The following is a 15,332-nucleotide window of genomic DNA, read 5'->3' as shown; positions in this document are numbered from 1 at the left end:
TTCCAGCTTGAGGAGACACACACACGTTAGCTTTGATCACGCTCGCATGCCAAAAATAAGAGGGTAGCCGTGGCAATGCAAGCAGCTAGTTGCCTCGAATATATACCTGGCCTCTTGGACAGGTAAGTAGTTGGAGTGGCTAGCCCCACCTACTGCTCATGCCACTGCAGCTACACTCTATTTGTAGCACATTAGCTTCATCAGAAAACCACAAGTATGTCTTGTGCTGAAATTTATACCTTCCAGCTCAAAGTGTAGACATGTTCTTTGTTAAACATAATATTCTCAAAATTCTATAGCACTTTTTGTGTGAAGTTAGAAGTTTAACAATCCATACTGAACACCAAAATAGACAGGTTTCAGTGGTAGCCGTGTTAGTCTGTATCAGCAAAAAAACCGAGTCGTCCTTGTGGCACCTTAGAGGCTAACAAATTTATTTGGGCATAATTTATTTGGACAGTCACTCTAAAAGAGCTTACATTCTAGTTTTACAAACTAAAAGTTACAGAAAAACAGACCACAGTGGGGATTCGAGAAGGTGGCATTAAATAATTTTTTTTTTAATTATTATTGGAATTCATGTCACACTTCATGTCAGAGGAGTTCAACAGGGGTAGGAGTTTGCACACATCATGGAAGAAATGAGTATTTAGAAAGGCATCTGAATGAAGACAGGGTGAATGCTTGGCATACCAAGACTAGGTCATCCCATCCATAGGAGATGGCATGCGAAAGGATGGAAGTGAAGAAGAAAATGAATAGGGCATCAAGGCTCATTTCATAGCCATACACAGGAAGCAAACATAAGAGATGAAGTCCAAGACATAGGCTGTGGCGGAGTTGTGGAAGGCCCAGGCAAAGGGGAACCAGAAGTAGTATTCAGGGACTTCAAAAGAGATGAGTGAAATAGTCTAAATGATCAGTTAGAAAGTTAAGTTTAGTGGCAGCTTTTGAATAGATTGAGGATGGTTGATATGGGTCTCTAGGAAGCCTCTAGAAGGGACGCTGGACCCAAACGAAAAATAAATGTCTTTAGACCAGTGGTTTTTACCCCCTGGGGGTATGAGATGCCCTTTCTGGGAGTGAGACATGCCAGATTTTTTTAGAAGGTAAATCATCGAAAACACGCATTAAGCATAGGCATGTAAGTATAACTACTTTGTTTCATCAAACCTATGTGTTCATCAAATCTTTTAACATCGTGCATTTTTAATGACTGCTGCGTTAAATTTTAACTGCGAAATTAAAATAAATATATAATTCTCTCTCTTTCATTCTATAGTTATGATATATCTAGGTTTAAAGAACTGACCTACTTCAACAATTTTTGATAAAGGGTGCGAGAACATATTTTTGAGAACCAAAGGGGTGCAGGCTGCCGTAAAGGTTAAGAACCACTGCTTTAGACTATTAACATGTAGGACAATTTATATTTACCAAAGCTTCTGTCAGATCTTCAAGTTGTGTTTCTTTGTCACTTTTTAGTTTGGCCATCTCTTCTACAGCAAATACAACGTGAAGATTGAATACAAAATGGATACAATTTTATATATTAATATATTATCAATATTGTTTTTCCCCCTCTAAAGCTTTTTAGGCACCAATTCAGTAAAGTACTTAATTTTGTACAAATGAGTAGCTTTACTGACTTCATTGGCACTGCATGTGCTCAAAATTCCAAAATGTACTGAAGTATCTTGCTGAATCAGGGCCAAACATATTGCCTTTTTATTTTTAGTTTCAAGTCATGTATGAAAATTTATTTATATTTTACCACTGAATATATTTTTCTATGGAGTTAAAAAAGACATTGGCCCAAATCCAGAAATCTTGACTCAAGGCTATATTCTGCTCTAAATTATATCTTGGTAACATGACTTAACTGAAAGCTGAGCTGGACAAATACTTCAAAAAAGTATTAGTGAACATACATTTCAATAAAAATTAAATCATTCACTTCAGTGGTATTAACAACCCTACTTATGTTTTCCACATACACATCAATAAGTGAATTATTGTTTGCAAGAATGTACAGAGAAAGCTAGTTTTAGAATACTTATGCAAATGTCTGCTTGCACAAAGATTTGGACCACCAGTGCTCACATGGCTATCCTGAATCTCACTGATTTTCCTCCTCCTGTTTAATAAAAGTTGCAGCTATTCAATCAGGAAGTAAATTCCGCAGTACTGTTTTTTAGACACCAATCACACACCACAAATAATGATTGCTAATATTCAAGACAAACAGTTAAAAAAAACACCTTTTGGCAGAAATATTTTTGCATAAGGCAATTATGAATATATATATATATAACATTTATTTTATTTATTTATAAGAATATGAAAGTAATGAAAATCTTAGGGCCAGCATTCTGGATCAATTGAAATTCTGCTTTACAAGGGATCTGGGAAAAGGGAGAAAAGGTAGTTTATGTTGTCATCTTTCTACTTTCTCAATCTTGGAACTGATCCTCAGTATAATTTAGAACAGTCTAAAAAAGACAGGCACTCATCAACATTATGCTACCAGAGGATCTCCCCTACACTGATCATATACATACTACATCATGAATCAAAATACAAGACACTGGAGTGGGTATTATACAGATAACACCAACCTTCTCAGAGAACTAATACTGATATTTTTACCTGTAACCAGCTCTTGCAAAACAACTTATTCCTTTTTCGGCAAATCTTACCCAGTTCAACAGATTTATTTTGGAGCTCCGAGGCAAGTATTTCTGACTCTTCTTCAAGTTGCTTCGATCTATTTAAAAGCATAATTAAAAAACAGTATTTTTCCATGTAGGTTTTAAACTAGAAAAGTAAGTCATATTTCTATTGGAAATACAATGCGTCTTTCTGCCTGCTAACAAACAGATAGGTAAATATACTATGCATATAAGCAAGTAAGCTGTGAGAAATTTAAGTAACAAACATTCTTTCAACATGTTGCTTGAATAGCAGGCATAATAAAATTAGTTAAAAAAATTAGTTAAAAATAAATTGATAAAAAGATACATTCCCAAAATTAAGATTTTTTTAAAGTAAATGTTACATTTTTTCAAAAAAAATCATGTCCAGATTTTACCCTTAATTAGACCACTATGAATCTGGAGTAACCATAGAAGAGTCAGTGCAGTTACTCCAGATTTACACCAATTTATGTAAAAGCTAGTTTCTACTAGTGATATGACATTATAGCGCAATGCAGTCAATCTCCTGAAAAACTCCATTACAAGAATTGAATAAAATACCCACTTTATAGATCAAATTCTAGGTTTGCTGAGATTAATTTTGATTACCATCAATTACTTCTTACAAAAAACCCCAAACATTTTAATGACAAATTAAATGAAAGAACATTAAGTAGCACTAAATAGTAATACTATTATATACCCACTGAATGTCCATATCACTACATTTATTATTATTGAATACTGCCTACATGTCCCAACTGAGATTAGGGCCACATTGTGCTAAACACAACATACACACAGTAAGAGAAAGAACCGGTCCTAAAAAGCTAACTATTCAGGGGAAAAAAACAACAAAGGATATGAGAAATTAAGGATGATACTTTACAGGTAGAAAACTGAGGCACAGAGATTAGGTAGTTTACTCAAGGCTACACAGAAAGTTCTATACAGAAGAGCTGGGAACTGAACACTGTTTAGTGCCTTAAATCGCAAGATCATGCTTTCACTCTAAATGTAAAAACCTTTTTAACCTATTTTGTTCTCTTTTCAGCAACTCTTTCAAATTAGAAACAGCAATTTCAAATTCTTCAACCACTGAGGCATGCAAAGCCCTAGTTTCTTTAAGTTCTTCCATTTGTGCTTCTTTTTCTACAGTGACTTCAATTAAGGTTTTCATTGCAGTCCGTAATTCGGTTTCTAAACTCTTCTGAGCAGTCTAAATGGAAAGAAGTATAAAAAAATAAAATTTGCTGTAAATACGTGTAAGACTTAACCCCCCATATTCTTAATGGAAATATGGTTATGATATGGGTATGACATATCTGAAATGTACTTTATACAAGATGGCTCATGTAAGGTCTCATTGGGAAGGTTATGATTTACTGAATGTGTTTATCCAATTTGTATGAATGTATCGTTTTTGTATCTGAAGCTGGGAATACAAAATGTCTCTGTATTTCAAATGTGCTCCGTTGGATGAGGCCAAATAATGTTAGTGGCTTATTGAAGACAATGCACACAGGCATAAGGATTACCCCAGGAACTGTGTGCAATAGAAACCTCTCAGAGATAGCTCTACACAATGGAAACTGTTTGACCCAGGTCATAGCAAAAAAGCTTTCCAGCAAGTGGGGGGAATGATATAAAAGAGGGACAATGACAACATGAGTAGCCTCACTCTCCCTACAACACCACACCTGAAAACACCCGAGGAACAAAGACTGAACTGTGGGAAGAGCTGGTCCCAGGTTGGAAGGATTTTTAGCCTGTGTAAGAAAACCTGGGAAAGCCAAGGCAACTTGTACCTTAAGAATCTGCCAGCCTGTTTATCACTCAGGGTGAGAATTTGCTAATTTGTGTCCTACATGTCTAATGTGTTAAGCTCAGTTTGCGGCTTTTGTTTATTTACTAAGGTAATCTGCTTTGTTCTGTTTGCTATCCCTTTAACCACTTAAAATCTACCTTTTGTAGTTAATAAACTTATGTAGTTTATTATTAAACCCAGTTTATGTAATTTCTAAGGGGGGGGAAGAAGTCGTGCACATCTCTCTTCACACTGAGGAAGAGGGCAGATTTTTATGAGCTTGTGCTGCGCCGATTTTTCTATACAGTGCAAGACAGTATTATTTTGGGTTTATCTCCCAAAAGGGGTGTGCACGTGAGTGCTGGGGGAATCCTCTCACACAGAGTTGACTTCAGTCTGGCTGTAGCTGGGTGTGGCCCTACCTCTGTGGGTGTGCTGCAATAGGCCGGGGAGCCTAATTCAGCAAAACAGGGAGTGGGAACCCAGGCTGGTGGAGAAGGAGAGGCTCAGTGAAATCCTAGTACCTCAGGTGGCAACCCAGAACGGGGGTCCAACTCATCACAATGTATAATAGCAAGCAATTACAATTCAGGGTTTGGATGAAAAGTACTGACAATTGCTTGTACAAATTACACATTTACCTTATTTATATTACATTTTGATTTGTAAAAAAAAAAAAAAAAGTTAGAGCAAGACATACCTCTGTTTTTTGCAGCAAAACTTTAGCTTCTTCCAGTTCTCCCATCAAATGTTCCTGTTTGGTCTGTGATTCTTTTAACATTTCTTTTTGTTGTTCTAAATGACAATTGTTACAGATAAGATATACACTAATGTTTCTAAACATTATGTCATGTACCAAACAATAAATGTGATTGTACTCTACAATAATTTCTACGATATATGCCACTTAAATAATTTATCTATCTCAACGATTTAGGAGAGAGACATGAGACAGCACTGCATACTGTGATAAACTCAGGACAGACAGTACAGACCTAGCCAGTCTCACCAGAGCTAAAAAACAGCAGAGGCTGGGGACTGAGAGGCGACTTTGCCACACGTGTGGTGTGGGGAGTGTGAGAGAGACTTTTTAACAAAACCGCCCCGGGCAGGTAAAGCAAAAAAAAAAAAAAAAAAAAAAAAAAAAAGAAAAGGGCAGGGCACAGCAGTGAAGGCACTGCGTCAGCAAAAGAAGCTACCAGGGTGCAGATGGCTGCCCAGTGGGGATGCAGCAGGAATGCAGCAGGAGACTGAGGGACCTGGGGACTGGGAGAGAGAGACTCGGGGTAAGGCCCCATAAAAAAAAAAGGCTGGGGGCGAGGAGAGGGTGCCGATGCTATGCATGTGGAGAGATAGAGATGCCCAGCTGCCCCCAAACCCCAGGGGCCCATGCAATGCGACCTGGGAAATCTAGAAGAGTCATGTGTGCCTAGTAGGAGATAGAACCCTCTGAGTTTGGGCAACTTGAACTTCACTAGAGAATTTTTTGGACAGGAGCAGCCAATGATCCAGTATATGACATTCTCAAAAGTAGTGGAGTAGTGGAGGTGGTCTGGAAAGACCATAGCTAAAGAATTAATCCAAATTTTCGCTAGAGATGAAAACCCAAGAGAGATCTGACAGAGATCAAGGAACTCTGTGTGTTAAATTAATGAAGGATCTATGTGCAATGCATAAGGACACCAAGGACAGACATCTATCATATCAAGTCAGAAGTCAGGAAAATGTTGAAGCTAGGGGTCATTGAAGAGTCTCATGGCAATGGTCAAGCCAGTAGGTCCTAGTACTAAGCCGGATGGCAGTATGAGGTTGCAATGACTTCCGGAAACGAATGAGTGTGTGTTTGAGAGAGAGAAGGAGCCTGGCTACCAGGAGTATTGAAGCAGCAGCAGGATACATATCACTTTTCATGATGTAAATATAAAATACAGGGAGTACCGTACTTTATATATGTTTTATTTATAAAATTTAATTAAAATGTACCCATCCTAGGCACAACATGGTATAAAAACAAAACTAAACTATAAAACTTACAACCCTCCAAAATAAATATTAATTATTCCTCATCTACCCAATGAATTAGGATTCTCCCCACAATTTTACAAAGCGAAGGAAACAGAAATAACTTAATTACTGATAAAATGATATAATTTTGTGTGTCAAAATCACTGAAAACATACCGCTATTTTTAAGAAGTATTTAATTTAATTAAAAATGGTTGATTAGCAGTTAAGAAGACTGAAGTCCTTTCTTTGTCCTCTGCAAGTTTCACTCAAAAACTCATTGACATGTCTCAACCATGAAATGGAATGCCCCTTCTAAAAGCAGTTCAAGTTCCAACTCCATTCAATCCTTTGCCTTTTGACTGCAACTCTAATGTAATCTGTAATGGTATTTTTTGGAGATGTGGAAACATGTCCAATAGAGAAGAGTGCAACGACCATTTATTTCATTGGCTGCTGAACAACTGCTGGAAACTAACAACTTTCAGTAACCAGTGACCTAGAGTGGTCTACACACAAAAACTGTACCCTTTTAGCTATATTGGGATAGTTAAAATGGAACTCCTCCCACAGTGTGGACACAGTTATACCAGTATAACTTATTCCCTTATAGGAATAAGCTATATTGGTATAATAGTGTCCACACTAGCAGTAAAAATAATAATAATAATTAATAATTACACCCCCAAAACAAATTATTACATTGGTACAAAAACTATGCATCCATTATACCACTACAAAAACTGCTGGCATATTGAGACAAAAACAGCCTACCATGCTGACCAACATTGTGTCTCAATTTTCTTGTTCTCTCTCATCAATCTGTCTGTATCCATCTGTTGTCTCATTTTATACTTAAATTATGAACTTTTGGGAGCAGGGACTATCTTTTCTTTTGTTTGTACAGCACCTAGCACAATGGGTTCCTGGTCCATGACTAGGGCTCTTAGGCAATACAATAATAAATAATTGTAGATCAAACCCTAGAGATGAAAGTTTGAACATACTGTTATGGCATAAGGTGCTAATTGTTTGTCCATTAGGGTGTCACTGATCTATAAGCACTCAGACACTGGTTAAAGAGACCGTGTGGATTAAAGCACTGGTCTGGCATTTACAGCTTTGACACTCCTTTGTACTAAGAAGCAGGTGAACAATGCCAAGGTTCACTTTTCCAGGCTATGTGGTCTCAGTGAATAGCCGTGGACTAAGGGTTTCACAGGTGTAATGTGCAGGTGCTGAGGGTGGGGAAAAAAGGGACACAGGATGCGTTTAAAAGCAGCTGGGTTTGTTAGCAATTTGAGATTTTCCCTGGGGTGAAAGGAGAGCAAGACAACTGCTTCTTAGGACTGAGACAGGGGCACCTTATCTGAGGTTTCTACAAAAGGTATCTGCTTAGCCGATGTTTGTTACCAACTCTATTCAAGGAAACAGCACTTGTGTATATTTTGTAAACAAACAAATCACACTAACAAAATACGCAATTCCATTTCACCCAATTTCTGCTTCAAAACAGGAAAGTGATCTGCAAGGCCCCAAATTCCACCAGTGCTCAGCAAAAGAATAACACCACCATGATCAATCTCTAGCTTTTCTGTCTCTTGCACTATTACAAATAATGCTATTTGGATTATAGCAATTAAAATTCTTACCTGTTGCTTCTTCTAAATCTATAATCTTATCCCTTGATTCCTGCAACTGAACTGTGATGTCTCTCATTTTATTGTCTTTTTCACCACTTTGCACAGTCAAAACTGATAGCTAATGAAGTGAAGAGCAATTACAATATATAAATAACAAGGTCTAGAAAAGACTAACGTCATATTATTTTCACATTTGTACTTTATACACAGGATTAGGATTTCATTACATAACTGTAGAAAAATGAATACTGCTCAAGAAAAAATAGGGAGGCATTAACCAAATGTCCACCAAAAAAAAGGTGCTTCAGTCTAGAGACAGCAGATCTGCCATCAAAACTAGAGTGTAAGTTCCAACAGGATGGAGGTGTAGAAACTTATATTTAGGGAGAATGGAGTATCCATTCAGACTCTCAAGTAGTCTCCTGCTGTCATTTCCTACACTTACACCAGTGCCTGGTCAGACTGCTTGACACTCCTCAGATCCATTCTCCCCATGAACCAACAGGTCCAACTTCTGACTCTTCTCAGATTAAAAAAATTAAAGAAATAAAACCTTCTTTCCACACTATTGATTACACTCCTAATACCACCACCACAAGTTTCCACAATCTGCCCACCTTCCTTGGCTCCCTCAATACCATGACAACACCCTATTCCCTCTCCTAGTCTCAGTATTCCTCTAGTCAGTCCCTGGTCTGATCTGTTTCGTGAACCTTCCTCCCAGCTTCTGCATCATTGTCCTTCCCCCATCTCTTCTTCACCAGCAGATGTGGAATGAACCTGGCTCAAATATGAGGACTGTCAGAACTCAGTACTTCTTTTTATGGTGCTTTGTGGCGAAAAAAAATAATGGCATAACTCTCATTAACATTTTAATTCAAACACAAAGCAAGAAGCACACAATTTAAATATCACTTATAATAATAATTTGCATCCTTCGAAAGTACAAAATCTTTTACAGACAAAGCACCTTTTAAAGAACTATTTTGGTTTTTCTGCACTCCAACTAAATTAGTCAACAACAACAAAAATCAGTCAAAATTAGTTGAAATTTTTGCTCCATATAATGCAAATTATATTTCCAAATAAAAATGTACAAATTGGACTTTACACTAAACAAACCTGCTTTTCCTTGACATTTATTTCCATTTTGTATTCTTTTTCAAGCTGTTCTACTTTTTCTGCTGCTTCTTTTACTTCAGAAATAAAATAATGTAAATACTTAGTAGTTAAACTAAATATACTTCAAGAAATCAAATATAATTGTCATTTTAAAATATATGTATATTTGTATAGATTTTTCATTATAGAAATACTGCTGAGGTTATGTTTGAAACTATGAACCATTCAGAGAAAATATTTTTTGCATTGTCTCTTCACATATTTACTCCAGTATTATGTAAAATGGGAAGTCAATGAGAATTTCATGTATAGAAATGATGCAAGACTGGGGACTTAAGTGTAAATAAGCAAATAATGAGCCCAAATTTTTTGCTGGTATAAACCAGTGCAGCTTCGTCATATATCAAGAAGGTAACTACAGAAAACAAGCAGTGCCATTGTGGGCTGGGCTCCATAATAAGAAAAAACAGTGTCTGCAAGATGCTTATGGTGATATGTACTAATACAAAACCCTAAAACAGAAGTAAAACAAGAACAACGCTGACAGGCAGCAGCACAGACAGCTGCAGCGGCACAGGAGCCAGCAAATAGAGCTGTAAACAGGGGAGTTTGAGTGGGAGTTTGCAAGGGGAGTTTCGGGGGGGGAAGACTAAAAGAGGAAGGCAGAGGAATAGACAGGCTAGTGAAGGGAGTGTCTGGTGTTCTGGCAGTGTTTTGGTGCTCGTTGGGGGTTTGTTTTGCTGTGGGTGGTGGTGTTTTGGTTTGGTTTGTGTTTCATGGACTAACAGGATTTATGTGGGAAGGCTATGACAGATACAGAGGCAGCAGTGGTAGTGACCCAAGCAGTGGAAGACACAGTGAAAATGACTGGATGTGGAAGCTGCAGCATGTACATGATCCTGGAGGGGGTACATGAAAAGAGCTTCGTCTGCATGAAGTGACACCTGATAGAGCTGATGGAAGAAAAGATCCGAAAATTGGAGATGCAGGTGGGAACTCTGGTTGAGTTAAGAAGGGGGTTCGAGCAGATGATGGAGCAAAGACATGAGGAGGCTGAAGGGAAAAGCTCAGACATGCAGATGGAAGCAGGACCAAAGAGCTCTGAGAAGAGACTGCTGGGTGAGGAAAGTGGACAGTGGATGCATGTGACTAAGAGAACCAGGTAGAGGAAAAGACAGGCTAGCGAAGGAGAAATAGAGCTCAGGAACAGGTTTGCGGAGTTGGAAAATGAAGAAGGGGCACAGCAGGTGGTCACTGAAGGTGAGAGGGCAAGGAAGAAGAGAAGAGCAGCTAGTCCTATAGGAAGAGGGGAAGAGTCAATGGAGATAACACCAAATATGAGCTTGTAGCGAGGCTGTGGGATACCCCACAGCCCCGCTGAGGGACGGACCTCCCCTAACACCAATGTGGGCGGAGCCATTGGGTCCTGCACCTGCCCCTCAGAGGTCACGGCGCAGACCCGGAAGTATAAAAGCTCACCTGCATAGCTCAGTGGAGAACCAGCCGCTGGAGAGACCAGACGTCTGCAACCGAGCTCCCTCTTTGGAGACAGCAGCAGGCCGCAGCCGGCCTGAGCTCGCACCCCGTGCCAGCCACCCCGAGGAGGACTGGCCGAGCCTGCCCCGTGCCAGCCACCCCGAGGAGGAGCCGAGCCTGCCCTTCGCCACGTACCCGGAGGAACCAATGGTGTTTGAGACCGCCGAGGACGCTAGCACGACCCAGGTACCCTACGAGGGAGAGTGTGGAAGTAGCCCGGGGGCAGCCGACCCCAGTCTGGCTGCAGCACTGCCTGAACCTACGTCAGTGTGTTGCAGCCAGGATCCCCACTGACAGCAGCGAGTCTTTGCCGCTGCTAGGGCTCCGGGCTGGGACGCAGTGGAGAGGGAAGGCCTGCGTCCCCCCCGCCACCTACTCCTTGGGTGACAGGCTCCCCCCTTGTCCTTTTCCTGGCCTGGAGAGGATAGGACAATTTGGCTATAGAACTATTGACTCAGCCCCTGCTTAAGGGCCTGAATCCCGGACTGTTTGCTGACCCGCCCTGACCCAGGGCCTGGGCTGCTATTTGACTGTTGATTCAGCCCCACTCCAAGGGCCTGAGCCCCTAACCGAGTGTGCGTTATTCCCCCTGACCGCAGAGCCGACGGACGGCGAGGTAGAGCGAGGCGGTAGGATACCCCACAGCCCCGCTGAGGGACGAACTGCGGCAAAGCTGCACTACAGAGCCCCAGGAGGATACGGGATGGGTTGCAGAGGATTGCAAGGGAGAATAGGAATCGAGAGGATTTGCAACCAGAGGGAACAGGGGATAGACCAGAGAATTGCACCATCACCAGGAAAAGGCAGGTCTACATGATTGGGGACTCCTTACTGAGACTAGACAGGCCTGTAACCAGAGCTGATCCAGAGAACAGAAGGGTCTGCCAAGTGCTAAGATACAGGATGTGGACCTGAGGCCGAAGAGGATCCTAATGGGAGCAGGAAAGAATCCACTGATTGTCCTTCATATGGGAACAAATGATACGGCTAGATTCTCACTGGAACATATCAAGGGAGACCAGACTAGGCTGGGGAAGACGCTTAAGGAAATCGAGGCTCAGGTGATCTTCAGTAGGATTCTGCCTGTTCCTAGAGAAGGGCAACAAAGGTGTGACAAGATTCTGATGATCAACAGATGGCTAAGGCAGTAGTGCTATAAGGAGGGCTTTGAGATGTATGGCCACTGGGTGGCATTCATGGACAGAGGACTGTTCCTCGGTATGGACTTCACTTGAGTAGGGAGGGAAATAGACTTCTAGGATGGAGGCTGGCACAACTGATTAAGAGAGCTTTAAAACTAGGAATTTGGGGGAGATGTCCAGGTAATCTCCACACTGGATTTTAACATTGAGAGGGAAGAAAACAAAGAAAGAGAGGATACAGCCGTGGGTAGGAGAATGGACATAAGGAGGAAGGGTAGCGTAGATACCAGTCTAATAGGTGATACTGGTGGTAGAATGTATGTGTCTAATCAGGTAAAGAATGTGAGCGAGGCCAAACAGCAAAAATTAAGATGTTTGTACACCAATGTGAGGAGCCTAGGTAAAAAAAAATGGAGGAACTAAAGTTACTGGTGCAGGAAGTGAAACCAGATATTATAGGGATAACAAAAACATGGTGGAATAGTAGTCATGACTGGAGTACAGGTATTGAAGGGTATATGCAGTTTAGGAAAGACAGAAAAAAAGGCAAAGGTGGTGGAGTAGCATTGTATATCAATGATGAGGTAGACTGTAAAGAAATAAGAAGGGATGGAATGGATAAGGCAGAGTCTGTCTTGGCAAAAAATCACATTGGGGAAGAAAGCTACTAGAGCGTCCCCTGGGATAGTGCTTGGGGTGTGCTATAGACCGCTGGGATCCAATTTGGATATGGATAAAGACCTCTTTAATGTTTTTAATGAAGTAAATACTAATGAGAACTGCGTGACCATGGGAGACTAACTTCCCAGATATAGACTGGAGGATAAGTGCTAGTAATAAGAACAGATTTTCCTGGATGCGATAACTGATGGATTCCTTCACCAAATAGCTGCTGAACCAACAAGAGGGGATGTGTGGCAAGGCGATGACTCACTAGCATGGCGCCTCCTGCTGGTCATCCTGGAATTAGCTCTTCCAGCCCAAAGTGCCCTCTGCAGGCCGGTGTCTTGTCTGTCCCCATCTTGCCTCAGTGGCTACTGCCAGTCACCATCTAGCTCCCGCTCACTGGGGCAAACTGCAGTCTGTAAACCACTCATCATCGGCAAGGGGGGTTAGGACCTGCTGCCTTTGCCTATCTCTGGGCTGCCCTTCTGCAGCCCCAGTACCTTTTCATAGGCCCTTTTCAAGGCCTGCAGCCTGAGGTTTTATCAGGCTGGAGCTCCCCAGCTCCCTCTGCCCTTCCCCAGCACTGTTCCACCTCAGGTACCCTTCTCAGCTTGCAGGGAGCCAGGTCCTTGTAAAGAAGCCAGAGAGACTCCCTTTTTGAGCTCCTGGCTCACAGCCCTTTTATAGGGCCAATTGCGGCCTGATTGGGGTGTGACCCCAGCTGTGGCTGTTTCCCCAATCAGCCTAGCTATTTGCATCTGTAGCCCTCTCCAGGGCTGCTTTCATCCCCTGTTCTGTAGGAGTGGGACAGCTGCCCAACTACAGGATGCCATTTTAAGATTTGGTTTTGGTGAGTAGTGAGGACCTCATAGGAGAAATGGTTGTAGGGGACAACCTTGGTTCGAGCGATCATGAGCTAATTCAGTTCAAACTAAATAGAAGGATAAACAAAAATAGGTCTGTGACTAGGGTTTTTATTTCAAAAGGGTTAACTTTAAAAAAAGAAAGGAAATTAGTTAGGGAAGTGGATTGGACTGAAAAACTTGTGGATCTAAAGGCGGAGGAGACCTGGAATTACTTCAAGTCAAAGTTGCAGAAACTATCAGAAGCCTGCATCCCAAGAAAGGGGAAAAAATTCATAGGCAGGAGTTGTAGACCAAACTGGATGAGCAAGCATCTCAGAGAGGTGATTAAGAAAAAGAAAAAGCCTGCAAGGAGTGGAAGATGGGAGGGATCAGCAAGGAAAGTTACCTTATTGAGGTCAGAACATGCAGGGATAAAGTGAGAAAGGCCAAAAGCCATGTAGAGTTGGACCTTGCAAAGGGAATTAAAACCAACAGTAAAAGGTTCTATAGCCATATAAATAAAAAGAAAATAAAGAAAGAAATGGGACCGCTAAACACTGAGGATGGAGTGGAGATTAAGGATAATCTAGGCATGACCCAATATCTAAACAAATTCTTTGCCTCAGTCTTTAATGAGGCTAATGAGGAGCTTAGGGATAATGATAGGATGACAAATGAGGATATGGAGGTAGATATTACCACATCCGAGGTAGAAGCCAAACTCGAACAGTTTAATGGGACTAAATCGGAGGGCCTAGATAATCTTCATCCAAGAATATTAAAGGAACTGGCACATGAAATTGCAAGCCCATTAGCAAGAATTTTTAATGAATCTGTAAACTCAGGGGTTGTACCGTATGAATGGAGAATTGCTAACATAGTTCCTATTTTTAACAAAGGAAAAATAGGTGATCCAGGTAACTACAGGCCTGTTAGTTTGACATCTGTAGTATGCAAGGTCTTGGGAAAAATTTTGAAGGCGAAAGTATTTAAGGACATTGAGGTCAATGGTAATTGGGACAAAATACAACATGGTTTTACAAAAGGTAGATCGTGCCAAACCAACCTGATCTTCTCCTTTGAGAAGGTAACAGATCTTTTAGATAAAGGAAACACAGTGGATCTAATTTACCTCAATTTCAGTAAGGCATTTGATACAGTTCCACATTGGGGAATTATTAGCTAAATTGGAAAAGAATGGGGATCAATATGAAAACTGAAAGGTGGATAAGGAACTGGTTAAAGGAGAGACTACAACAGATCATATTGAAAGGTGAACTGTCAGGCTGGAGGGAGGTTACTAGTGGAGTTTTGCTAGATTCTAAACATCTTGGACTGAACAGAGACACTGGATTTATGGCTTATCACAACAATCTGTAACCTACTTACCCCCCAATAACTGGAGTGGTGTTAACAGGCATTTCGCCTTCAATGGACCCTTGAGATGTGTGTTAACTTCTTATGCTAAACAATCTGTCACCGCTTGTATTTAGCTGAACCTGTGACTCCAAGTACACTTCTCAGACCTGAAAAGGAGCTCTGTGCAGCTTGAAAGCTTGTCTCTCTCACCAACAGAATAAAAGATAGTCCCTCACACACCTCACGCATTCTCTCAGGTGAATAAATATTATTTTCAAGCTTTTAGGGCAGTGTTTCTCAACCTGCGGCCCACTTGCAGCCCAATCAGCACAGAGCTACGGCCCATGCGACAGCCTCAGGGCCACAGAGGTACTATTGGATGCGGCCCACAATGGTAAATAGGTTGAGAACCACTGTTTTAGAGTATTACAAGTATACAGGTTCCAAACCTACTCCCACTAAATTAAAAGGAGTTTTGCCATTGACTTTAAGGGGAGTAAGATTAGGCCAAAT

General features: G+C 41.0%; 1 protein-coding gene across 3 annotated transcripts in view; it reads right to left on the bottom strand.

Moving 5' to 3' along the window:
* SYCP1 (synaptonemal complex protein 1) overlaps positions 1 to 15,332 on the bottom strand; it is a 66,600-nt gene that overhangs the window by 40,749 nt on the left and 10,519 nt on the right. For 2 of the 3 annotated variants that reach the window (XM_039535802.1, XM_039535800.1), the window contains exons 9-14: positions 9,272 to 9,345; positions 8,159 to 8,267; positions 5,204 to 5,298; positions 3,731 to 3,915; positions 2,700 to 2,767; positions 1,438 to 1,499 (exon numbers count right to left, since the gene is read on the bottom strand). In XM_039535802.1, coding sequence (XP_039391736.1) covers positions 1,438 to 1,499; positions 2,700 to 2,767; positions 3,731 to 3,915; positions 5,204 to 5,298; positions 8,159 to 8,267; positions 9,272 to 9,345 — 593 coding nt within the window. The remainder of the gene's footprint in view (positions 1 to 1,437; positions 1,500 to 2,699; positions 2,768 to 3,730; positions 3,916 to 5,203; positions 5,299 to 8,158; positions 8,268 to 9,271; positions 9,346 to 15,332) is intronic. The other variant, XM_039535801.1, reaches the window with a different exon arrangement.

The sequence above is a fragment of the Mauremys reevesii genome, linkage group 4, assembly GCF_016161935.1.
Source record: "Mauremys reevesii isolate NIE-2019 linkage group 4, ASM1616193v1, whole genome shotgun sequence".
Taxonomy (NCBI): Eukaryota; Metazoa; Chordata; order Testudines; family Geoemydidae; genus Mauremys; species Mauremys reevesii.
The sequence above is the reverse complement of the archived record's forward strand: the minus strand, read 5'-3'. Positions and strand labels throughout refer to the sequence as shown.